This window comes from Mercenaria mercenaria, chromosome 1 (assembly GCF_021730395.1).
Source record: "Mercenaria mercenaria strain notata chromosome 1, MADL_Memer_1, whole genome shotgun sequence".
Taxonomy (NCBI): Eukaryota; Metazoa; Mollusca; class Bivalvia; order Venerida; family Veneridae; genus Mercenaria; species Mercenaria mercenaria.
This window is the reverse complement of record NC_069361.1, coordinates 18,623,445-18,650,610: the sequence shown is the minus strand read 5'-3', so window position 1 is coordinate 18,650,610 and position 27,166 is coordinate 18,623,445. Positions and strand designations below refer to the sequence as shown.

Genomic DNA, 27,166 nt, shown 5'->3' with positions numbered 1-27,166 from the left:
TGGTGATGTTAAGGTCAGGTATGAATCTGGGTCATGCCGGGTCAAAAGCTAGGTCACTGGGTCAAATCAAAGGAAAAGTTATTTAGCACTTTAGTTTATGACCATATCTTAATGAGACTTAGTCAGAATGTTTATCTTGATGATCTTTAGGTCAGTAGGTCAGGTGAGTGATACAGGGCCTTCGTGGCCCTCTTGTTTTAATTCTGAGCTAGAGTCAGTTTTCAAAAGAATAAATCTTCTTTACAACATCCCTGTAACAAGAAGAATTATCTTCATCCCTTTTATTCCATTGGAGCTATTGGACTGACCAGTGCATCTATGTCAGGGTCCCAATGTGGTTAAGTTTTTGTATGTAAGCTGGTATCTCAGTATCAACTAATTGTAATAACACTTGTTGACTGTGATGATGTGACATGCAGTGCACAGGTTCCATAACTCTACTTTGTATTTTTACAAATAATTGAGTGTTGCTGTCCTCTGACAGCTCTTGTTGTCTTAAAAGTCAGTAAAATGAGTTCAGATATAACAGACTGTTTGGTTGTTGCTTTTGAAATAAATTTCCTAATGTTGCCATTCTGTTTGTATATAAATGAAATATATTGATGTCACATTGCACATGCAGTTTTACTGAGCTAATATGTCAATGGAGTAAAAGGCTAAGTACTGTCATTCCTTCACAGTTCGGATATTTGTCAGAAAAACAATAAATGAAATAGTAAAAGCAAACTGTTCTCTATCATTGAAGTTACAAAAAAATTGTCTGATTATTACAAAAGTGAAATCATTAATTAATTGAAATAAAATATTAAATTTTGCAACGTCCCTGCTGTGTTTCTCTTTTTCACAGTCATAAAACTGGTAAGTTAATGAGGGAAAATTTCTCAGTCATAAAACCAGTGAGAGGGAAAAAGAGTGTATTGTAACAAAACCTTTTAATTTGAAACTTAAGTGATTTAGTTACTTGTTATTCTTTATTATATAATCTTTAATGATACATTAAGTTGCTTTTAACACTAACATAACTTGTGTGTTTTTTTTCCTTTCAGTTATCAGATGGCCAAAGAGATGAGCTGCAGCAGTTGTACAAGTCTACAGGAGCTAAACGAGCTGTGGAGGCCAGACTTCTCAACTTCCTCTCCTATAACTATTACCATTTACCAATGTATGCCAAACCAGGCATGGTCTAAACTGTGATCAAAGACAATAATTGATACAAATGAACTCTCACATGCATGTTATATTACTTGCTCTAATACTTCACCATTGAGGTTAAAGATTCACCTAGTTCTTTAACCAACATTGCAGTTGTAATTCATGGTCACAGTTGCCATGTTTAAGTTTTAAAAAGTATGAAAAAATGTATGTTTGGAAAAAATTCCTGTTTGTATCAGAGACATGTTATCCTAAGTTATTGGATTTAATATAACTGAAAATCTTGCAGGGAAATGATAATGGAAATGTCTCTCAATGTGTATCTTCTCTTTTATAGACATTTTCAGGATTGTTTGAAATGAAATAACAGTCTATGTCATTCTGTGAAATTCTACAATATATACAAGACGGCAGTGAAAAATCATCCACTTTAGCTGCTTTGTCACCCATGTATAAGAAATATTATTTGATAAAATGGATGTTATGGAAAATTGACTGATACTGTGTCTTGGAGGATGTAAGCGTAATTTTTCAACTGAAAACTGGTAAAGAAGCTACAAGAAAGAAGTTCTTCATTCAAGATAATGTTAAAGTTTTGTCCTAAGAAAATGTTCGAAAGATAAAATGAAAGGACATAAAATACATTTCCTATTGAATCAGATATTCCCATAATTCAGACCAACTCATTATAGCAGTTATTTATTTTATTATATAAATACATATATCTATATTAAAATGTCTTAGCTGTGATATTGTACTGAAATTGTCAAAGGATAACGTTTTTCGATGTTTTCATTTAAAAATTGCTAAATAAAATTCTGTCAGTTTAACTCTGATTTTTAGCTGGACTATTCGAAGAATAGTCTAGCTATTCTACTCACTCTGGTGTCGGCGTCGGCGTCACACCTTGGTTAAGTTTTTGCATGCAAGTACATACAGCAATCAATTAAAGGCATATAGCTTTGAAACTTATTTTTTCTTCTTCTAGGTCAATTACCAACCTCTCTGGGTCAAGTCCCATAACTCTGACATGTATTTCGAGCAAATTATGCCCCCTTTTGGACTTAGAAAATTTTGGTTAAAGTTTTACATGCAAGTTACTATCTCCAAAACTAATGCAGATATTGATTTGAAACTTCACATGTGTCTTCGGGGTTATAAAACTAGTTGATAGCAGCAAGTCCCATAACTCTGACCTTCATTTTGGCCAAATTATGCCCCCATTTGGACTTAGCAAATTCTGGTTAAAGTTTTTCGTGCAAGTACATACAGCTATTTTTAAAGGGCATATAGATTTGAAACTTATTTTTTCTTTTTCTAGATCAATTACTAACCTCACTGGATCAAGTCCCATAACTCTTACATGTATTTTGAGCAAATTATTCCCCTTTTTGGACTTGGGAAATCCTGGTTAAAGTTTTGCGTGCAAGTAGGTACAGCAATTACAAAAAGGCATATAGATTTGAAACTTATTTTTTTTTTCTAGATCAATAACCAACCTCACTGGGTCAAGTCCCATAACTCTGGCATGTATTTTGGGCAAATATGCCCCTTTTGGACTTTGAAAATTCTGGTTAAAGTTTTACATGCGAGTTTCTATCTCCAAAACTAATGCAGATATTGAATTGAAACTTCACGTGCCTTCGGGGTTATAAAACTAGTTGATAGCAGCAAGTCCCATAACTGATATGCATTTTGGTCAAATTATGCCTCGTTTTGAACTTAAAATTCTTTTGCTATTTAACCTTTTTGGGTAATATTTTCCCGCTTCTGGGAAAATATTTTGAATAGTCAAGCTTGGCTCTTACGGACAGCTCTTGTTTTTTATATTTTCACCACTTTTAGTGTCATTATGACACTAAGCATTGACAGAGTGCCTTGCTTTAAAATGTTTTTATCTACTTTCCTGAATTATATCTGTAGTGTTACAAACTAAAATTAAGCATTTTGCTAGCACCATTAATATTGTAAAGGTAGCTGCTTCCTAGTATAAGTACCCAATCAAGGCTTGAACTTACAATGTTAAAAAGTATAATTACAATTCTGTAAACAGAGTGACTTTGAATCACTTGCCTCTTGCCAATGTGGGTTCCAAATTTCACATGGGGTGTAGAATTCTTCATGTGAGGAAGGCATGCTGCCAGTCTCCAGAAGGCGGTTCCTACATGTTATGAAATAATGCCTTAATGGGCACCTGAGGTCTACCTCAAACATCAAAAGCTGAAAAAGTTGCCATTTGACATAAATTGTGCTGGTGTGACTCTTAACCCAACAAAAATTGACCTAGTGGTATAATTACAACTATAGCTTTGAAACTTTGCACACTTGTTTATCATCCTTAGGTTACTACGTAGACCAAGAACCATTACTCTGATAAACATGTTGTCTGAATTATGTACTTAGAAAATTTGAATTTCTTTTTATATTGGTTCACATTTTTTGAATTCTATAAGAGTTATAGCTTTGAAACTTTGTACACGTTTTTATTATCATAGGATTAGTAAGTAGCTTAAGAATCATGATTCTATCGTGCATTTTGTCAGAATTATGGGTCTTTTTAACTTAGAAAATTAGTATTTCTTGCATTTTTTTGGTTTAAATTCATTTTTCTTGAATACTAACTATAGCTTTGAAACTTCATACATTTTTTGTCATAAGTTAAAATGAGTAAGAATGCCAAGAACCATAACACTTTTCATGCATATTGTCCAGCACTTATAGACGAGCGATGACACCCACAGGGGATGCTCTTGTCGTAGAATTAGGGACCCTTAAAAGTTATTTTTGAATAGAATTTGTCAAGACCCTTCCTCATGTCCAGCAAAATCAAGCTACTCTCCTATACCATCGGTTGATCTAATTGAAATTTCATAGGAATGATCAGTACTAAGCCTTGTTATGTTTATCTTTGATGAGTTCTTGCCCTTTGATTTTACATACAAAGTCTACATAGAGATTCTTTCCGCTCCTAATTGATAAAACTTCTGTCCAGATTTCATTGAAACTTCATGGGAGGGATTCATAGAAAAGCCGAACTGTGCATATCATGGACATTTTCTGCTCTGGATATTTTATGTGGAGTATCGGTCCCATAACAGTTAATTTTTAGTAAAATTTGTCCAGGCTCTTATACTGTTGGTCGTTAAATTAGCAACATATTTCAAAATCAACATAATTTTTTTGTACATTAAAGTATGTTTTTTTCCATTGAAAAAAGTGAGTGGGATAATTTTGTCAATTTTACTTAATTTCAGAAAGGAATCAGATGTATAACTCTTGTGGACAGAAGCAAAATTCAAAAATTAGTATAAGTATACAAAGAAAAAACAATATTTATTAACTCGACTGTTTGAAGAAAAGTCTAGCTATTCTACTCACCCTGGTGTCGGCGTCACACCGTTTTTTTGCGTGCAAGTACATATGGCTATCATTTAAAGGCATATAGCTTTGAAACTTATTTTTTCTTTTCCTATGTCAATTACCAACCTCACTGGGTCAAGTCCAATAACTCTGACATGTATTTTGGCCAAATTATGCCCCCTTTCGGACTTAGAAAATCTTAGCCAAATTATGCCCCCTTTTGAACTTAGAAAATCCTGGTTAAGTTTTGCATGCAAGTTACTATCTCCAAAACAAATGCAGATATTGAATTGAAACTTCACATGTGTCTTCGGGTTATAAAACTAAATGATAGCATCAAGTCCCATGCCTCTGACATGTATTTCGCCAAATCATGTTCGCTTTTGAACTTAAAACTTCTGGTTAAAGTTTTGCACGCAAGTTACTATTTCCAAAACTTATGCAGGTACTTTATTGAAACTAGGTGTTTTAACACTTAGGGTAATATTCCTGCTTCTGGGACAACAGTTCAAATAGTCGAACATTGGCTGTCTTACGGACAGCTCTTGTTGCCATTGTACTTAGGCAGTGGCTAGGTAGCCGGTTCCGGCTACCTAGACCAAAAGTCTACGTAGCCGGTTCCGGCTACCTAGACTAAAGGTCTAGGTAGCCGGTTCTATTATATATGTACATATCATATATGAACACAGAAGTCAAGGTAGCCGGCTTTAATAAACTTTGTTATAAAGGATCTTTATGTAAGTTAAATAAATTACAATTTTGTGACTTATTATTTACTAAAAATATGTGATTTACCTGTTTATTTCGCCGTATTTACGCACTCGTATGATATCGGCCCATATTATGTTATGTTTATCATTAAATGATCAAAGTGTCGTTATCGTCGTCGGCGTGTTTAAATGGCATGTTTATTAATTAAAAGTAAACATTTTAATAAAATTTTGTAGTTTGTTGTAAATTGAAAAAAATAAATATTAAAAATTGATAGATGATTTCAATTGCCGGCGATCCTGTAAATTAGAATTTAGTCTTTTGATATGTACATGTAATTATACATTTCACATTTATCACGCTACCTTACAATAAATGTTCAAACAAACAATTAGAACCAATCAAGATCATTGACTTATAGACAAACAGGCGAAGAAATTAATAAGTAATTAGTTAATTAATTAAAGACGCACATAGAAGTGCGAAAGAGATGATTACTTAAAATTTTCACTTAAAAAAGGCATAGGAAATGATCAAACGCCATTATGTTGAGTAGAGCCGCATCATTTTATGTACGATGATACTCTTTGTTTTATCTTTTCTTAACTGTTTGTTTTGTTTTCTTTAAAGATTGAATCACTGTATCTTGAATATGTATTGAGTACATTCTAACATAACAAAATTTCCGCCAGTATGATATAAGTGCGTAAATACGGCAAATTAACAGGTATTTAACACAAATAATAAACAATAAATCACAAGAAATGTATTTTATTTAACTAATATAATGATCCTTATAATCCTTTATAGATACAGTTTATTAAAGCCGGCTACCTTTACTTACATGTTTCATATACGATATGTATATAGAGCCGGCTACCTAGACCTTTAGTCTAGGTAGCCGGAACCGGCTACGTAGACTAAAGGTCTAGGTAGCCGGAACCGGCTACCTAGCCACTGCCTTGTACTTATCATGTAGTCGAAAATGCATATGAAAATCAATACTGGTTGAGAAACAATGTCAATTATATAACAATGGCGAAAAGAACCGAAATATATTCTAAGTCAGTCATCCCTTCAGCAATACAACTTTGGAATGAATTATCTTAAAATACTAGAGAATCAGACTCATTAGCAAGTTTTAAAAGCAAATTCAAAGGTATACACAAACCACCAATTGTTTTACAAGGGGCGAACGTTCACCATCAGTACATCAAGCACGCGTTAGAAACATCTGTAGCAACTTTTTCTATTTCAATGTCCAATAATATAGTAATCAAAGGAGAAATCTTTATATGAGCAAACGTCAGTTCCACTCTCTTAAGCACGAAGTTACTTTATTGATACCCTTAACGATTCTCAAAATTGGCTCTTATTTCATCAAAATTGTACAATTTTGCTGTTTAGTTTTCTGTAATTTGAATGATATACATGAAGATAGAATGGACCACTACTAAAAAGTAAACACAGGAAATGCACTGGACAGGGGAGGTGGCGTCTGTAATGGATCAACGGCAAATGTATCTAAAATTGATAAAACTTAAAATTTGTTTAAACTAATGTTCTTCAAGCTCACACGTTGCATTTCGATGGTTTTGTGTACAGTTTGAAGTATATTAAATAATGGATTTTTTTATTTATTTCTTTTGTTAAATTTGTTAAAATGTTCGAGGACAGTTAAAATGTAGTAGCACACTACCACGTATATTCTGACCTTTTGTATGGTTCCAAATCAATCCATGTATTCTATATTCTATTGTACAGTTGTTTACAGTGCATTTTTGAAAGTGAGACACTGGTTTTTCTGTTTATGTCGGTCACTAATTGTTAAAAATGGAACGAAAAAATCTTCTTTGTACATGTACATGTCATCATGATTTTTTTCGGACCCCAGCCAGCATTCTATATTGGCCCGATATCGGCTGCAAATAGGATTATTACATGACTGTATTCTATTGTTTCTCTGATTGGCTGAAAACGGTTCGAAAAGTAATGAGTACATATCATATCAACTTTTCTTGGGTTATAAATAGTATGAAAATAAAAATACATGTAGATCGAAGTAGGTGCTTGGAAAACTAATATCAACCTGATTTGGTCTAATTTATTCCTTATTTCTTTATTAAAGTTACAATTGTAATAACAAGACTGACTTTACATTTATTCGTGCAATAAAACAATTATTGACTTTTTCATAGGTTGATATCAAGATTTATCAACCCTCAAAAAGTCATATTCACCTCGCCTTTGGCTCGGTAAATATAACTCTTTTCGGGTTGATAAATCCTGATATCAACCTATGAAAAAGTCAATAATTGTATAATGATGTCGGCCCGACTTTGGCAGACGATATCGGGCCAACATCATAATGACATTGGTCTGACATTGTCAAACTATATTTGGCCAACATCAAAATGATATCGGCCCAATATTGGTAGATCATATCGTTGTCGCGAAATAGTGTGACAACGCAGTGCTTCCTCAAAGTTTTCTTCGAATATACACTTTATAAATTCTCAGAGTAATTTACTTGAGAACAGATGTGTCTCGCATCATGTGTATGATGGTGATTTGATTTTATTGATATAAGATTTTTCACAACTATATACTACATGTTTTATACAGTCACGTAAGTTTTCTGTATATTCTTAACACTATTAAAATTGTTTAATTAGAATTTTAAACATATTCATATTTTCAGTTTTTGTAAATATTAATATTTCTACGGCGGCATTCTACATAAAATAAAAATGAATCTTAATTATAACCTCCCTTTATTACATATAAAATTTTGATAAATACCGTCTACAAGTTTTGTTTGGAACCTAGTTAGATTAATTCTGGCACACATCATATTTGCTTAATAAATTAGCACACATAAACAGTTATATTACTTTTTCACGTTTATCAATAATATTTTGAAAAATATAGCTATATTAGAGAATCCAAAATTGGCCCGATGTCAATCCGACTTACGAAATAGTTACACTGATTGATGTCGATCTACCGATTTCAATATTTTGCGGCAGTTCAACGGTCCGATCTCGGCGATATATGATCATTTTGTGTCGATTCGCCGTGAAATTTAATTCACTCACTCACAACGGCCCGACATCGGCACATTTTGCCGACATTCCGACATTATACCTATATCGGGCCGATATAGTCATGCTGACTGGGACACTGTTTAGCATTGCAAGCTTTTTGTTCAATTTTCGCCAAAAAGCCAGCATGATGTCTAATAATGTCTTCCGGGTACAGTCTATCCAATCAGTACGACTGTTTTTCTTTGTTATTTTTGAAAAGCATTTCCTTGTTATTTCGTGCTGAAACGTAACGCAAAATCTTACTGAAAATTCAAAATAAAAACACATTTAAACACGATACTTCCTTCAGTGGCAGAAAATTATACCAACTGACATGTCGTTTCTATCCTCCAAACAGATGCGTGATAGCAGTGCTTGTGACACAAATGAAAACAAAAACTGCAGGGGTAAAGGTAGTTCGCTAAATGTCATTTTGACAATTTTGATTAAATTTGCTGATGGTCAAAGACGTGAAAAATGGTACCGGTAGCTCCCTTGCTTGGCGCTCAGCATTAAAAGGGAAACTGGCTTCTCTTCTCTCATACCCTCATGGCAATGGATTCCATCAGGAATGAGGTGTTGAGAGTGATTAATATATGTTGTAGAACTTGCTTCACAATTGACCTAAAATAAATTAATATAAATAACAGTCTAAACTACCTGCCCAAGGGACGAAGGATGAGAGCTGGCTCATAGTTTTCATAACATTCAGTAAGAGTTTTATTATATGGTATTCGAAACAGACATCATTTTATGATTTTTTTCTCTTAAATTTGGACTTAATTAAAAGTCCAGCAAACCTGTAAAAACTATGGACCGGCCAATAACACAATCTTTCGACCGGCGTTTTATATGAGCATTCATGTAACAATATGAGCATTCATGTAACAATATTTACGTATTGACCGACAAACTATTCATTGAGTGTTTTATTATTACATGACATCAGAAATAAATTTTCAAGTCTTGATTTTAGCCTAATAAAATATGGTGCAGAACTTTAGATTAATATAACACAAACTAAGAAACGGTAATTTACGGAAGGATACACATAACATTTCTGATGACCAATGTTTTGATGTAAAGCCCCGATCTCACATTCACAGTAAGCTTTATCGTGTATAAAGTGATTGCCAGTGACCCCGGATTATTACGGAATATCACGGTAGACAAACGGTGGATATCCGGTATTAAATATCAGACTGAAATGAAATGAAAGTGATAATTACGTCACGAGTTGGACTCGTGTCATATGAGAAGGCGTGGTCGTGACGCCAGTGGAGCTCGAACCCACGAACCCCTGGTTGAGCGGCCGATACCTTAACCACCAGATCACCGCTCGCCTGCTCTACATTTCATCCCAGGTTTTAAGAACATCAGCTACAAAATATGGCATCTGCAGTGTTAACAACGTTTTCTATGTTTTGACCCAGTGAAATGTTTTGAGCCTTATAACCTAGATACACATTAAATACGATACAATATATTATAAACATTTTAACATGTTTGAACCATATACCAAACTAAAACTAGCATAGCCCACATGTAGCACAGTTTAGGTGTGGTATGGCACGACTGAGGTTTGAAACAGAGCGGTATGAGAGAGTTGCCTGAAACTTACCAAAGTCGAACATGATGCAGATCAATTTGGCCTTGACATTCAACAATCTATTTCAGTTGGACCAAATGTGAACTTCAAATTCCTAAGTATTCTGATCTTACATGCACAAAAGTGTCAGCCTGGGCTATAATGGCTTTTAACGTAGTGCATTCTTCATTTTAAAAAGACTACTTAGCATGTAAGAAATGCTGTCGTTAAAACAGAAACAATCTAAAAAAGCAGAAAAAAATATAATAATGCAGACGGAAACGACATTATATATTGTTTGTTTTATCTCAGCCATTGCGCACCACTTCCTCATAAACGTCTGTAAAAGAGATACAGAGATAGCAAACTTTCATGAACTAAACAATGTCTCGTTAAAGATATTGTCGATTTTCGACCGCTCAAAACCTGTCACACTATGAACGATAAAATTCCTTTCGCATTACTAATATTGGCAGTTTTGCATTAACAAGTCGAACGATTTTTAAGTCGCCTTCAATAAAAACTCACTTATCCACATAATTACATTGTAGTGATGTAGCCCGTCCGCTTAGCTCAGTAGGGAGAGCGTTGGATCGCGAGGTTGCGAGTGCGATCCCCGGGCGGGGCGTATGTTCTCCGTGACGATTTGATAAAAGACATTGTGTCTGAAATCATTCGTCCTCCACCTCTGATAATTTTTTATTCATGTGGGGAAGTTGGCTGTTACTTGAGGAGAACAGGTTTGTACTGATACAGAATCCAGGAACACTGGTTAGGTTAACTGCCCGCCGTTACATGACTGAAATACTGTTGAAAAACGGCGTTTCACCCTTAAACAAACAAACAAACAAACAAACATTGTAGTGATAGTACGTTTGTATGTTACTAACAGTCCTGTTGAGTTAACCCTTTAGCGACGTGGTTAGAGTGTCCGCCTACGGATCATAAGGTCCAGGGTTCGAGCCCCGGAAGAGTCTTTGATGTTTTCTTCCGCAGGGTTGATCTTAATGGTGTCAAAAGTGTTTGACGTACTCAAGCGGTGGGCATGGAGTGGCATTCTGGAGAGCCGGTGAGCTCTGAAAAGTTAAGGGGGAGAAGTGTAGTGATAGAAGGTTTACAAGCCACTCCCAACAGCTTTGTTGTTGGGTTAACTCTTTGGCGACATGGTTAGGGTGTCCGCCTACGGATCACGAGGTCCGGGGTTCGAGCCCTAGAAGGGTCCTTGGTATTTTTTCCAGGGTTTACTTTAAAGTAATTACTTCCCAAAATGACATTATACTTCCCCTATACAAATTGCTGGCCTTTATCTTCAGCAGCGAAATTTTACGATATTCCTGATGTTTCAGGGCTGCTCTCTTGCACAAATCTACTCAACATGGCGCATCAACAACTCTCATAAAGCGGAAATAAAAAGGTGAAAGGTGTAACTCGCTTTAAACAGAACTTCACACAATGTAAAAAAATCGAATAACACAATAATTTTGAAGTTTATTTTCTATACACACTAATGCAAAAAGTTGATATCATTAATTCATATAACAGTTTATATATATAAACCTACCTTTACAAGCAATTTCTATTTGTTCTCGTATCTTTGCAGCAATTTCTGTTTGTTCTCGGGTTATTATTATTTTGGGTGTCGTGGCTGTGAGTTTGTGTGTGGGGGTAGGGTAGAGTAGGGTTGGATGACGCATGTCTACTAGTTGTCCTTCACATTATGCTGCAGTAATACGGTTTGAACTATCATGACAGATACAGTATTTAAGTATCTTTGACTGTATAGCTGATTCGGGGACACATGCAGACAAAAACAATTTTCTGTGTTTAAGCATTTCCACAAATAAAATTTGTATTAAGCATACTTAATTCTCTTTGATTTGCACCGAACACTAAAGCATTTGCTTTGTTTGTTTTTACTTCCAGAGGCAAGAGAAAAGATGAGGCAGATTGATCAAAACAAAACAAAAATGCAAGTGTCTGTATTTTAAATAAGCTTTTAAAAATCCATTGTACACCGATTCAGTTCAATGTACAATCAAGTACACATATATCAATCATTTGTGAGATGATTTTTTTGCAGCAACGAGGAAAAGTCATTTTAAAAATAGTCATCGTGTTAGTATAAATAAAAGCTAGCTGATAGTTCAGGATACTTCAGTTTCTGACTACTTCTCACGGAAAGATGGAGCTGACGATTCGACTTTTGGCAGTACTTGTAATTTTTGTATTGATTACAAGTACAACAGAAGCCTGGTGGGGAAGTAGAAGCGGAAGCAGCAGTCGCACAAGCAGCAGCTCGAGCAGTGGTGGAAGCAGCAGTAGTAGCGGTGGTGGAAGCAGCAGTAGCAACAGTGGTGGATGGCTAAGTAGAACGTGGAATTATGCTAAGGACTTCGCGGGAGGGACAAAGGATATGGCGAAAGCCTACAGGTAGGCCTACGTAACTTTTTCCGAATTTTCATGTCACCTGTAAGATCATTTTTCTATAATTTTAAAATTTAAAGTGATAGTATTTCGAACACAAACGCTATGCTATATAAGAGTTTTTTTACTGAAAAGTAGTCCTGTGCCAAATGAGATGTTAACTCTCCGAAAGTATAATCGATCGGTTTAAAATAGAATAATAAACAAGAATAATATCATTATATAAAAGGTATTTATGCGACCATTTCTTGCTGAATATATTAAAGAAAGTATCTGTGCAAACTTGTAAGGGGAATTAAAACTTCAGTTACTTGAAATATAGAAACTTACCGAGAGTGAAAATAATCCTTATATAAATTGGCGCCGGTCGATAGTTTGTGCTGTATGACTAGTCTGTATTAAACATGTTTACTGAGCTAATACGTCAAACATTTAAAAATAAACTTTGATAATTAAAAGGCAAAATTATTTACCCTTGATCGCTTAGACCAGGGCAATAGTTTTGATTATAGACCGGCAAGCCATTTTAATAGATAATGTGTAGAGCCTTTGCGAAAACTTAAGAAGTAATTACATCATAGAGCCTTAATTTAAAAATACTCATGAATGAAAAAGAATGTATTGGATTTTTATAGGAATATATCATTATGCCTGAGTAAGAGCAATAAGGTAAATGAAATAGGTTGATATTTTTTTAAATGTTACTATATTTTTCGATTTACATGTTACTTTTATGCGTTGTTATTAAAATCAAACAGCAAATATTAAAATTGAAATTTAGATAAGCTCCAAAATGGCTTAAATTTTCCTTAGTGTTAGAACAGTTCCTTCTTACTACTAAAACAATTAAATTCCTAGGTAGAGATAACGCATGTTTGTTTCATGTAATAATATCTACAGAAAACCGAGGGACTCGTTATTGCCTACTACAATTAACTCAAAGGTACAAACATTTCTCCGATTGTGTGGATTCTGTAACACGAAACTAATATGCGTGTAAGCTAGCATAAATCGTTTGCAAAACTGAATCGTTTCGTTTAACATTAACGTGAAATTCGTCTTGTGATTCTGGTTCATTTACCTTTCAAAGAACGGAATCAAAATATTACCATGAACGTTTTCCAGCAGGGTCGCCATAATACAAAATAGAAAACACTATATACCGCACAGTATTATGGCGTTTTTATTTATAGCAACATGTAAATAAAATGTAAAGGAAAAATATTAAAAGTAAGATCAATAGTTGGCTTGATGGCGCAGTACTTAGGTTGAGTGGATAGGCATGTAATCATTTTGTAGTGATAGTTTTGATAGTTCGAACCTTGCATCCGTCATTTTTTTTTATTTTGCATTTAATTTATATACTTTGTGTAAGTTTGTTTTTCTCTGACTTCTAATATATTCACGAAAGCCTAAAAAACATTAGATCATTTTAAAGATGAGGCTTATTTAAACATGATAACGTGTTAACAATGACATATATAAGTTAGTGAACAAGTAAAAACTAGATTAACAGACTTTTATTGTTATCGTTGAATCGTATAAAAAAAAAGAAATTAAATAGTTTTCAAAATACTTTTTACGGGTACGGGAATCGAACTCCCGACGAAGAAGTATAAGACCAGGATACCAATTCCGCTCGGCCAACGAGGATTTACTATTTGCAGCGTAAACGTTGTGTATTGACCTTAATTTATGCTACTGTTTTTTTTTTTTTTTTTTTACATCCCAAAGCGCCTTATCACTGTGCGATACCAATAACTCTTCATTTCCCTTTGCATGAACCACTTGTGAGATAAGATAAATTGAAACAGCTTAACATAACTTTACTATTCCAGTGACATGCGAGAAGCAAACTATAAGAATTCCGACAAATACTTTCATGCTCGTGGGAACTATGACGCAGCTAATCGTGGACCAGGAGGCAAGAAAGCAGCCGAAATCATCAGGTAAAATGGCACTCTTCCACGATAACTCGTCATTTTGAGTAATATAGCACAACCGTTTCTTTTCCTTTCACACATGAAAGACGTGGTGTTTATAGTTGTTAAAAGTAAACAAAAATCATTAATTGACAATTTATTATTTCAGCGATCTTCGCGAGTGGACGGACAAGAAGTTCAAAGGGGACTCAAGTGATGAAATTGCTGCGGACCAGGAGGCGAATGAGTGGGGCCGAAAAGGCGGAGATCCAAATAAATACAGACCAGAGGGACTGCCTGATAAATACAAAAAGAAGTAGTTGATGAATGTTGCAAATGAAAATCATGTTACAGACTAAATAGATATGCATCTAACAAAAAAAAAAAAAAAAAAAAAAAATAAATAAAAAAATAAAAATGCTTGTACGTAAACTAACAATGAATATGATTCTGCCATACACGCTCCTTGGCGAAAGGGTGATACATTCCTTGTTATCTTTTACAAAAAAAGATTGTTTTTTTATCAATTTCGAAGCAATGAGAAGTAAACATAATTGATCAAATTACTTCTGACACAGACTAACACATGCTTACAGTCAGTGAAACAAAGGTGAAGTTAGAGTCGTTTGTACTTTCTATTGTCAGTACTTATTCTATGTTCATTTATTTTTGCCTATAACTTAATCTAACTGAAATGACCCAACTATTTCTAAATTGTATATTTTATCTAGTAATTTTGATGGGGTAAGATTTCTCTTCATATCAAAAGATTAGTTAGAACAATATATGACTTTAAAAGCATACAATCGAAAGGTACAAAGGAGGTAAGCGTAAATATACCGCTATAATGTATCCCAGCTTTTACTAATGTCTTCACATTAATAATTTTTATAATATGTATAGTTTGCAAGAACAGCATTTTTCCACATTCTTGTTATACCATATTTATTTCTTTGAATCGTCTGTCTCTGTTTAAGAAATTGTGGAAATAAAAATACGAAATTTATTAACCAGACAAGGACATGTTTACGTCATACAGAGACGAAGTGCATATGCAGTTATATATGTGGAGGGAAACCATACCTAAATTCTGTGCCTGATCAGATAGAAAAACACAAATATGATTTTTACAGTCTTAGGGAGAGTAAAAAGAGTAAAAACAACAAAGTTAATAAAATCCTTGCTTGAAAACACCTGGACATGAAATTCCAGTAACATCACAAGAAGAATTACTGTCCTGTCTATTTTACTTACTGTTTCGTATGCATTTCGAATTTTGGTATAAATATGATATTGCCTAGTAAAGCTTGTATTTTTTATCTACCTTTTTACTGTAATTGAGTATAATTGTTAAATGACAGCACTGTATCTAACAATATTTTTCATGACTATTAAAGCATAAATCTATGTTCGTGTTTATATTTTATGATGACCACAAAAGGTATGATTGACAGGATCACTTGCAACCAAAACTGCCACGAGCCCAATAAGCCAAGTGTGGAAACCATCTAGTCGAACTGAGGTAGCCTTAGTTCGCCCATACTTGAAAAAATATCAGGGAAGGGTCCTTAAGAGTCTTCCTCAAAGATCGTACTGGACCCGTATTTATCAACGTTTAAGGTATTAAACTTGGCTTAAAGTTGTTACTTTTTAAGTTATTATTACTTTTTTTGCTAATTTTCAAGTTATCGTTACCTTGTTTATAGCAAAAATATAAATGAAATTTTGTATATCTCTCTGTAGAGCACTACAGAAGTAATAATCCTGCAAAATGTCCTTACTGTCTGTGCTATATCAAAAATGATAGCAAAAAATAAAATTTAGCACCTTAAAGTCTAAGCTTTAGACTTTAAATGTTGATGATTTGGATCATGAAAAGTTGCAAGCGTGACCGAAATCGTCGATGTGACGAAAACTAAAAAGAAATAACGACCGAGATGTGGAATTTTAGAGTCTAACCTACATGTCAACTTTTCCAGCTTTTGATGGTAGATGAAGACCCCAAGTGTCCCCCGAACATTGTTTTAGGCATGGACGTTTACCTGAGTAGAACCGACCTTCCGTATGCCAGCTGCATTTCACCGGTGCACTTGTAAATGTTTAAAAAGAGCACGCGTATATGCAAGAACACACTAATATATGTGTGCAGCTGTATATATACGTGCATGTATACCTTCCTACACGTGCATGCGTTAATCCGTAGGTTCAGGCATATATAGATTACACCTATATAGAACATATGTTTGTTTCTTCTACGTTGACAATATATTTGACCGTCTATATGAATTTGTGTATGCATGTCTATCATGTGTATACCTAAACAGTTATTGTCGTAGGGGTTTCTTTTGAAACCGTGCGTTCTCGGCTGTTCCTTTCGGATCTTTGTCTCCATATAGCAAAATTATTGTTCGATAATCATAATTTTCAAACATGTCTTAAAGATGTTTAGGCTATACTAACGTATGAGAACTATTATGACTGTCTTTAGGGTGAATTGCTTAATAAAGGAAACACTAGCAAAAATCGTCAGCAGATCATAAAATAACCGCTCGTCTTATATGGAAAAAAAAATACCAAATGCTACGAAAATTTCTTCAGTGAACTTTACTGGTAATATTCCTAAAAAGAATAAATTCTGATATTTTTGTCTTGGTCTAATAAATGGGATCAAAGAAACTTGAATTACTTGTTCACCATTGTGTTTCCACATAATGATATTTTATCTTTATTCGTCAGGACAGAAGAAAATTGGACATGAATAGTCAAAGTTATGGATTGATAAATTGTTGTATCTTAAGATTTGTCGTCGGTTAACCAGATTTTGGTCAAGTAACTGATTTCTTTGAAAAATAAAATTGATCATTTACTCATATTTGTGTTCATTTAGCGCTTTATATAGGATAAATGTTACTGGTGCATTTTCCTATCCAGGACGCCAAACCAATATATAGAGTTGCTTTAACAAAAGTTTGATTAAGAGGTGATTTGATTAAAAGAGCTATAGTGTTTACAAAAGATTTCATGAAATTCATTAGATATGCAAGTAGGTAGTAATAACCCCGACCCCTCCCCCACCTCCCCTCCTACCCTGATAGGGAATTTCCTAAAGTATAGTTTCTGAAATCTTTCTGGCTGTGGAACAGAATACTGTTTTCTATCATATCGCTGTTTGGTTTGTCTGCTGCAACCATTGTTCTCATAAATTACAAAATGTACACTATGATTTCTTTTTTTGGTTTTTCTTGGGTTTAACGTCGCAATGATTATAGGTCATATGATGACTTTCCAGCCTTGATGGTTGAGGAATACCCTAGGTGCCCCTTCGTGCATTTTATCACGAGCTGACACTTGGGCAGAACCACCGACACTTCCGTAAGCCAGATGGATGGCTTCCTAGCATTAAGAATTAAACGCCCCGAATGAGGCTCGAACCCACATCGGTGAGGGGCAAGTCAGCGACCTTAACCATCGTCCACGGAGTCTCCGAGTTCAGTTGTAGTTTAAAAAGTTCTAGTTTAATTCGATTATTTAGTTTTTGAAACTGTTTTTGCAAATGTCAGTTGGTGAGCAAGTCATTTCTCAGTAAAAGACATTTTAATGTGTCACCATTTTAAATTTGGTAAAAACAAACGTAATCAATGAATTGATTAATATGTAAACTGTATTGAATAAAAATGTAGTGTTAACACAATACTAATGGAGAAATTAGTCAGGACTTGTTACATTACCATTTCACCATTTTTCTATTATACCAATCTACTTTAAATAGAAACAAATAACTATCAAGTATATTAATGATTTTGACTTTAAAGTATCAACAGAAGAAACTTTCTTCATCTGTCAACGAAGAAAACTTTCTGAAACATGCATTATACAGTTAATATTACTTTTCATTTTACATCAGTGTATTAGACCTTTCTAACGTAAACGTAATTACGAAACGGAATACTGAATTCGTAAAATTTTTGGCTAATTTGTGGTCTAGGGGAGACAATTTCATCCAATAGTAATGCAATAGTATCTCCCTTAGACCATTATTTGAAAATAATATTTACGAATTCAGTATTCCGTTTCCGATTTACGTTTACGTTAGAAAGGTCTATTTATTAGTTTAGCTCGATTTATTATTAATGTATCTATGCCAATACTTCATGCGAGCAAAATCATTTAATATAGCTCTGTTTGAGTTTCGGAATAGTTCATAATTATGGTAGTATAAATTCATACGATTTTGTTGATTTTAAAGTCAGACTAACACAATCAAATCTCGCTATAGATAGCAATCAATACTGCCTTAAGTATTACAGTATTACCAAATTCATGAAACGTATGATACTGCATGAATAAGGTAACGGTAATCATTGATAAAATGTATTTGCAATACAAACATTAGATTGGTATTTCACATGTTATTCTCTTACATCAGTTTTGATAAAAATATGCTTGTTTTCATACAAGGTAAGGTGACTGCTGGGGCAAAGCTGTATTGTGTTTCTCAAATATATTTTTTGCCAAAGTGAGTGTGTATAGAATTTCTTCACTTAACTGACGATATCGGTGAGTGACACTGTGCCCGTTGACCTCCTGTGCTAGTTAACTTTTAATGATGCTTTAAAGTGAATGTGATATAGATCATCTTATGTCACATCGCGTAAACATGTGTTTTTTTTATTAGCAATTTGAAAATATATAGGATTTTCTATTTGACATGTATATTATTGTATATATGTTCAGCTCTTCAGTATTGGAGGAATAAAGAGTCTATCTATTTATCCATTCCGAACATTTATTCATACATGTACAGGTGCCTTTGTAGAATCATCCCAGCTGGATGGCTTCCTCACATGATGAATTATTGCACCCGGGTCGGGGTTTAGTACCCGCATTTGTAAGGGCCATGTGATCCGAAATCAGCGAACCACTCTGTCACAAAATAAAGAAATTATTACAGCTCGCATTGAGAAATTAAAAGTCCGCTTAAGGTTTAGCAGTATATCACAAAACAACAGATTTTTTTAGTAAACGAACAGCATCTTGACACACAACTTATCAGTCCAATACATGTTTTACTGTTCTGTCCCACAGAGTTGGATACTTAAAATATTCTAAATGAGTTGTCCCCCTTTAAATAAGAATGCCATTTGTAAAGAAATAAATGTAAACAATTGTCAAAAACGATGTTTTACATAGTTATGTAAAGTTTAAACACTCGCACGATGTTGCAAATGCATCAAATCGAAGACATGTAACAGCTTTTAAACAATGGTGAGTTTTTAAAGGCGCTGAACTGTCCAGAAGTGTGGCCCCTTCATGCAGTCCCTTTCCGGAATTCAATATATATATGAGTAAATTGACAATGGTTTTGTATAATAATATAAATGTTTTATACGCTGTTGAATTTTCATGTAAAACAATGCTTTCTTTCTATGAGTTGATGACGTTCGAACTTTTTTCTCCGAAACATGGACCTATACCTTAAATAATGATACATAGTCGCATTGTCGCCCGGTGTTATGGGTTATTTCTTACTATAGCACCGTGGATGAAAATTTCTGTTACACCGTTAAAAAGGACAGGGACTGTCATGGTATGACGGTATTAAAAACATTTCTTCTTTGAGTCATATTAAATTGTCAAAGTCTACAGTGTTTTATTTTCTTTTCCTTTCTTTCACTTGTTGCCAGACCATGTTCCTTGTATAAAATAATCCAAATCCTATTGAAGCACAGAAAAAAACAATATGTCGACCATAATGCAAGAGCACCGGCTAACTTTGAATGACATCACTACTGTAAACAATGTATTCTTCCGCAAACATTCCCAGCATCCTCAGCTGTCACTAAGCAACATCACAAAACTACATATAACCATCTTCCATATATCTGACCTCTTCTAAAATACTCTAAAAGGATATTATTACTGATTAAATTGAAAATAAATGCAATACCTAGCATTAAAATGCCTTTTTTACCCCAAAAAATGTTTGAACTATATAGTGTCAGGGACTAATTCGAGCGGACCACGGAGGAATACCGGCGCATTACTACCGTCATACCTCATTAGAAGGCATGAAGGTAGCAATTCGCCGGATATGGTCAACTCGAATGTAGTCCATATCAATATATTGTGCAATTTTCCCGCCTAGTAAAGGCCATTTTCATGCCAAATGTAAGCTTTATTGATGCTTGAATGTAAAGAGGAATATCTGCGGATGATTTTAAGCTACGTTATATGCTTCAAAAGTTGAGTGGAAGCTGTCTGGTAAAATGAAAGTCAATGTATGTATTTCCTGATGTCTACAATATCAGCGTTTTCATCACGTGTCTCAGTCACGTGACCATGGTTTCACTGCATTATGGTCAACCTCATATTTTTGGTAATTTTTGATTGCCTCAAGACAGACCTTCAAGACAAGGGTAGTCTCACAGGAAGTAAAAGACTAGAAATGCTGATAAAAATATGCTATAAATTGTTATTTTTACATGGAAAACAGTAGCGGAGGCATTTAATACCATCTAACCTAGAAATTTGTCTCGGTGTATTGATACATAATACCCAGGAACAATTATATCAATCAATTGTCTAGAAATTTTATCCCAAGCGACAGTGCGACAATGTGACAATGCGAGGTTTTATTAATTCTCGCAACTATGTATCATTATTTAAGCGGAATTTTAATTTCCCTATACGAGATTTAAGAAAGACATGCGAAAATTAAGACTCAAAAACCTTGCATGGATTGTTAAATCCCGCATGTTCATATGTTTTTGGATAAGGCGACAATGCATTTACTTCACTTACGAATGCGTTCTATGCGTTTAAGGTATTAGATCACTAATAGAGAACCTCCTTTTTGAAGAGTATTCAATTCCTACCATAAACCTACTTTTACTGCAATTCTTATGGGTGCGTAGGTTCAAGCCCTACTGGGACCAAATTTTTTTCCCCTTATTTTCCTTTTTTACTAGTAAGTTTTTACTTCCTTCAAGACTTATTATTGATTTTTTGTACAAAAATGGAAAAAGATGAATCTTGTAAGCGGTTTCTTGGTGTTCAAAGTGAATTTACTACTTAAACAAAAGGGGTAGAGTTGCACATCTTTAAAAATATTGAGTTACTCGCGGTGAAAGTTCTCTGTTTTGCTTTCACTCTTAGATTATATATTGTGGAAGAAATTTAGGTAGGTTTTACATCTTCCCTAAGGTTATTTTAAACAGAAACACATCATTCAACCTTATTTTTTCAATGTTTAAGTATGAATTTTGTCTCATTAAATCCGTTTACTTGAGGCACCATAGAAAAAATGATATTGACTTTTTATTTTGTGTTTTATAATTGTTTACCAATAGTTTGATGTTTCTTCTATTGAAATTAATGGTAAAATGGGTTTTCTGCAAACGTTTTGGATAGTGGCTATCACTTTGAAATTTGTCTCTACTTGAGCTTGAGGAGATACCATAAGTTATTAAAATTTATAAAAAACGGCACGGTAAAAGTTGTTTAAAATTTGCAAAATAGTCACTTTTGACTTATATAATACTAGAAATAGGTATATGTATCATGATAATAGAAGCGTCATTAAAAAGTACCTATAAAAAGGGGTAATTACAATTTTTTATAAACAATCAAGTTAACGTACGTTTTAATAGGGATCTAACAATATACTGGATCTTTTTGTTCCTTGAACAAATCCATAAGTGAAACGTCATTAATATATATGGTTTCAAATGTGATTTACAGCCTTTAACTGTAGAGCTAGGACAAGCGGCTCCAGTAAATCAAACAGATGGTGTAGGAAGTTGAGTGTACACGTGTGGAGATTCCCGCGTAAATATAAATCCCTGTCTTCACCTGGTGTATGTGGAAAGTAAATAGAATAAGAGCTTTTGTTGCATACGAGAATTATCTGTCACGGAATCAGTTGTTATTTTTTAAGTCTTTTTCTAATTATCGCATTTACAAAGTCGGGTCAAGAAGCAGATAAGATCACCGAATGAATTGTTTCATCCAGGAGAAAGACATTGTAACGTGTAGGCTATAAAAGAGCCCGTATAATTACCTCTGAGCCCAAAGTTAGACAAAAAAAAAAAAAAAAAAACGGTGTGGTTTGGATAACATAAATATTATCCAAACTAGTGTCGGGTCAGAAGGTAAGGTTGTTTTTTTCAATTCGAATTTGTGTTAATGTGTGTCTTTCTCATTCTTTTGCTGTATTCGTTCGCTTGACTTTAAATGTATCTTACCTTTAAGTCATACATGGTTTGCTACTGAATTCAGTACAATTAGTGTTACTAGATTTTAATACAAAGGGGTATGCAAGAAAAAATAGATTCGACCAGCTCACTGTTAGGCCCGCAGTAGATAATTTCCTTAAATGATACTTAAGATTCAGTATAAGCAATATACAAATAAGGTCCTCAATATACTTCTTATATATCGAGAACAATCCACTAAATTTGGATTTCTTCTTTCGAAAAATTCGTGATCATTAACTGGAAGTAACGGCTTTTAAACACAATGCATCGTCCTATCCCTATTTCAAATGTCCGTATGGACTAATTGTCTTTAACAATGACAAATAGTACAACAAGGAAGACAAATGTGGTATTCTAAGAAGAAGAAAAAAGAACAATTAAATATACTTAAAACCGCGTCGCGCATGAAAGACAATGCAGTATGTATTTACAGCAAGTCATCTAGTTTCAACCACTTATTTTAAACCTGAACTGCAACAGGAAGTAAATGGTAACGTACATAATTATGCTCTTTTACATCACAAGATGGGTCAAGTGTTTAAGTGGTGTGTTTCAATCTCATATTATTTATGTATGTTTGTTAAATAATTGAGTTACAATGTATAATAGGCAGAAAACAAAAAATATTTGGTACCTTGTTACTAATATTGTAAACCTTTCCTGTCTTATTTTTCATTTTATAAAACTACACAGCGCAAAGGGCTTGGATTGTTTAGTTATGTCTACTTTGAAAAGTTAAAATTGTTATGTAAGATCTTGTTGTACCCTTGGATTTGTGTTTTGAGCGAAATTGGGCTAAAGTCACATGAACTCCTTTCATATTTTTGTCAGGTCCTGTTCTAACCGCTCGTACAAACTATTTTCCGATACTATCTATCTTCCGATACTGACCAGCCCTTTACAGGGACGTAGACACTTTCGTGCGCATCAAGCCCCAAAAAAACTGTTAGTAGAAAATAAAAGAAAATCGAGCCAAATAAAATTGAAAGACACATTTGTTAGTTATTAAAAAAAAAAAAAACAGGAATGAAGAGCAATATTTATGGCGAAGTATGTTCAATGTTGCAAACAGCGGCATTGAACTGCTCAAGGGTTGGAAGGAAGGGAATTTCAGGTGGAAGATTATTACATAGGACTATAGTCCTGGGGGAAAAAGGAATATTCGTGGTAGTCACTGGTGACAGAGATAACCTGTAAGACAGCTAATGATAATGGCGTTATTGCCTTGTTAAGGGGATGAGATAATCTTCCACTGGGAATGCAGCCATTTGATTTGAGATTTTATACATTAGAGAGAGTCGGGTGTTAAGGCGCCGAAGATCTAGCCTGCGCCATTTTAAACTGTATAGCATGTCAATGACACTGGAGTTGCGGCCAAAGTCAGACATAGCCCAAAGTGCTGCCCGTCTTTGGACCGCTTCTATTTCGGTCTATTTGGGTTTGTGTGTATGGAGACAAGACTTCGGAACTATATTCCAGCTGTGGTCTGACGAGGGTCTGATATGCCATGGAGTTTGATTTTCCTTTTTGGTTGACCTATTTATATGGGCGTCCCACGAAAGATCGTTTTAGATATCCACGACAAGGTATTCTGTTGAGGTGACAGATTCTAGTAATGTATTATGCAGGTGGTATTGTGAGGGAATAAGATATTTCCTTCTTTTGACGCGGATAACTTGACACTTGGAAGAATTGAATTCCATATCCAAGTCCAGCTGACACTTTTCGAGTGTTTAAGGTCGTTTTGGAGGATATTTGATTGTCTGACAGAGGTAAGAGACATGTATATTGCAGTGTCATCTGCGAAAAAACACGTTAGACTGCGGAACTCCAGGAGAGACAGGTATGGGCTCTGAGCTTGTACCGTTTACGATTACGGATGGAAGCCGGTTGTCCAGGAAGCTCTTAATCCATTTAAGGGTTTCACCACGTATACCATAGTTATGCATTTTAAACAGGACTTTCTCATGGCTCACTTTATCAAATGCTTTGCTGAAAATCTAATAGTATCAGGTTAACCTGTTGTTTGATTTACACTGATTTGACAAGGTCATTTACAAGCATAATTAGTTGTGCCACACAGGATCTTTCTCGGAAACCATGTTAGAGATGGTACAGAATGCCAAGGTTTGTAATGTGTTTTGTAATTGATGAGGACACTATATCCTACATGGTTTTGCAAAGTACGCATGTAATGGATATGGACCTGTAGTTGGCTAGGTCTGAACTGTCGTCCTTCTTGTATATGGGGGTTATATTTGCATACTATTCGCATCATACAGCAATAATATTTGTGTGAGATGTGATATCAGTAATAAACTTTGCACAGGAATAAATCGGGCAATTTGTAATATTTGACTTTATGAAACCTAAAAAAGAATATGCTAAGATGTAACTTGATACTTTGTCACTATAATAGCAGATACGCACAACGGACCTTCAGAGTAAAGAACATTATTATGTAGATGTCAAAGATAAATCAGTATCTAACTATTCCCCTTTTAACTTCCAATGTTTTTATTTGTATATTTTTTCTTTCACTTGACTCTTGATTACTTTAATAAATGCCACAGTTTAGAGGTTAATTTTAATTAATATTCATAGAAGATTCAACGGATTTGTTTCAATGCCTGTGGCAGTATGCAATGAAATAAAAAAATACAGTTTCACATTTTTCTAAGTAACGTGATCCCAGCCCGAAATATCAGTTTATATACATATTACACAAACCGTAACGAATCGTGCGACAATGTGTATAGCTCATAAGATTCTGACTCATAACAATACCGGGACGCTAATACTATATTGTTTAATGACAAGAGATCACAGAGTTATCTTGGCGCCCACTAATGTGCCATTTTTGAGTGTTCCAAATTGAAATTTCAAGACTTATTGACTAGCTCAAGGTCAAATTTCATTTCCGTACACAACACTGTGCATGTGGTCCAAATTCGAAAGATGTAGCTTGAGAAATGTGAAAGTAGGTCACTAGATCAATTTCAAGGACAAAGTTTTTTGTACACAAAACTATGCATGTGCATCAAGTTTGAAGGCTGTAGTTTGAGAAATTTGACAGTAGGTCACTAGGTCAATCTTGAGGTCAAAGTTTATTTTGGTACACAAAACTATGCAAGTGGTCCAAATTTGAAGGCTGTAGCTTGAAAAATGTGAATGTAGGTCACTAGGTCAAAATCAAGGTCAAATTACACTTCAGAACACAAATCTATGCATGTGGTCCACATTTGAAGCCTGTACCTTAAAAAAGGTGAAAGTAGGTCACTAAGCCAATGTCAAGGTCAAAGTTTGTTTTGGTACACAATCCTATGCATGTGGTCTAAATTTGAAGCCTGTAGCTACAGAAATGTGAAAGTATATCACTAGGTCAATCTTAAGGTCAAAGTTCATTTCAGTACACAAAACTATGCAAGTGGTCCAAATTTGAAGGCTGTAGCTCGAGAATTGTGAAAGTAGGTCACTAGGTCAAAATCAAGGTCAAATTTCATTTTGGAAGACAGAACTATGCAGGTGGTCCAAATTTGAAGCCTGTACCTTCAAAAATGTGAAAGTAGGTCACTAGGTCAATGTCGAGGTCTAAGTTTGTTTTGGTACACAAACCTATGCATGTGGTCTAAATTTGAAGCCTGTACCTTTAAAAATGTGAAAGTCGGTCACTAGGTCAATGTAAAGGTCAAAGTTTGTTTCGGTACACAAAACTATGCATGTTGTCCAAATTTGAAGGCTGTAGCTTGAGAAATGTGAAAGTAGGTCACTAGGTTAAAATCAAGGTCAAATTTCATTTCGGAACTTAAAACTATGCAGGTGGTCCAAATTTGAAGCCTGTACCTTCAAAAATGTGAAAGTAGGTCACTAGGTCAATGTCAAGGTCAAAGTTTTTTCAAGTGCACAAAACTATGCAAGTGGTCCAAATTTGAAGGCTGTACTACAGAAATGTGAAAGTAGATCACTAGGTCAAAATCAAGGTCAACTCAAAACTATACATGTGGTCCAAATTTGAATGTTGTAGGTTATTGACAAGAAGATTTTAAAAGCCTTTCCCTATATAAGTCTATATGAACCATGTGACCCCTAGGGCGGGGCCATATTTGACCCTAGGGGGATAATTTGAACAAACTTGGTAGAGAGCCACTAGATAATGCTACGTTACAAATGCCAAAGCCCTAGGCTTTGTGGTTTGGACAAGAGGTTTTTCAGTTTTTCCCTATATAAGTCTATATGAACCATGTGACCCCTGGTGGCCATATTTGACCCTAGGGGGATAATTTGAACAATCTTAGTAGAAGACCACTAGATGATGTCACATACAAAATATCAAAGCCCTAGGCCCTGTGGTTTTGAACAAGAGGTTTTTCAAAGTTTTTCTCTATATAAGTCTATATAAACCATGTGACCCCTGGGGCGGGGCCATATTAGACCTCAGGGAAATAATTTGAATCATCTTGGTAGAGGACCACTAGATGATGCTTCATACCAAATATCAAAGCCCTAGGCTCTGTGGTTTTGGACAAGAAGATTTTCAAAGTTTTTCCCTATATAAATCTATGTAAATTATAGAAATAAACAAAGGGCCATAACTCACTAAAAATTGTTGAACCAGTCTGATTTTCAGGGGGACACAACTAGGGTACCAATACATCATTCTGACAAAGT

At 34.6% G+C, this 27,166-nt stretch overlaps 2 protein-coding genes across 2 annotated transcripts in view; both read left to right on the top strand.

The window, feature by feature from the left end:
* LOC123524181 (cilia- and flagella-associated protein 61-like) overlaps positions 1-1,982 on the top strand; it is a 54,089-nt gene extending 52,107 nt beyond the window's left edge. Inside the window, exon 29 of the mRNA XM_053541272.1 lies at positions 1,047-1,982. Within this exon, the coding sequence (XP_053397247.1) occupies positions 1,047-1,187 (141 nt within the window). The 3' untranslated portion in view covers positions 1,188-1,982. The remainder of the gene's footprint in view (positions 1-1,046) is intronic.
* Positions 1,983-12,023: 10,041 nt separating this feature from the next.
* Positions 12,024-15,650, top strand: LOC123545756 (serum amyloid A-3 protein-like). Its single transcript, XM_045332064.2, has 3 exons — positions 12,024-12,327; positions 14,160-14,270; positions 14,413-15,650. The coding sequence occupies exons 1-3, from the start codon at positions 12,080-12,082 to the stop codon at positions 14,561-14,563; spliced, it is 510 nt and encodes a 169-aa protein (XP_045187999.1). The 5' UTR covers positions 12,024-12,079; the 3' UTR covers positions 14,564-15,650.
* The last annotated feature ends 11,516 nt before the right edge of the window (positions 15,651-27,166 follow it).

Coding starts and splice junctions, on each gene's coding strand:
- LOC123545756 (XM_045332064.2), top strand. CDS start 12,080: ATGGAGCTGACGATTCGACTTTTGGCAGTACTTGTAATTTTTGTATTG. Junction 12,328..14,159: donor GATATGGCGAAAGCCTACAG/GTAGGCCTACGT, acceptor TTACTATTCCAG/TGACATGCGAGAAGCAAACT. Junction 14,271..14,412: donor AAAGCAGCCGAAATCATCAG/GTAAAATGGCAC, acceptor TTATTATTTCAG/CGATCTTCGCGAGTGGACGG.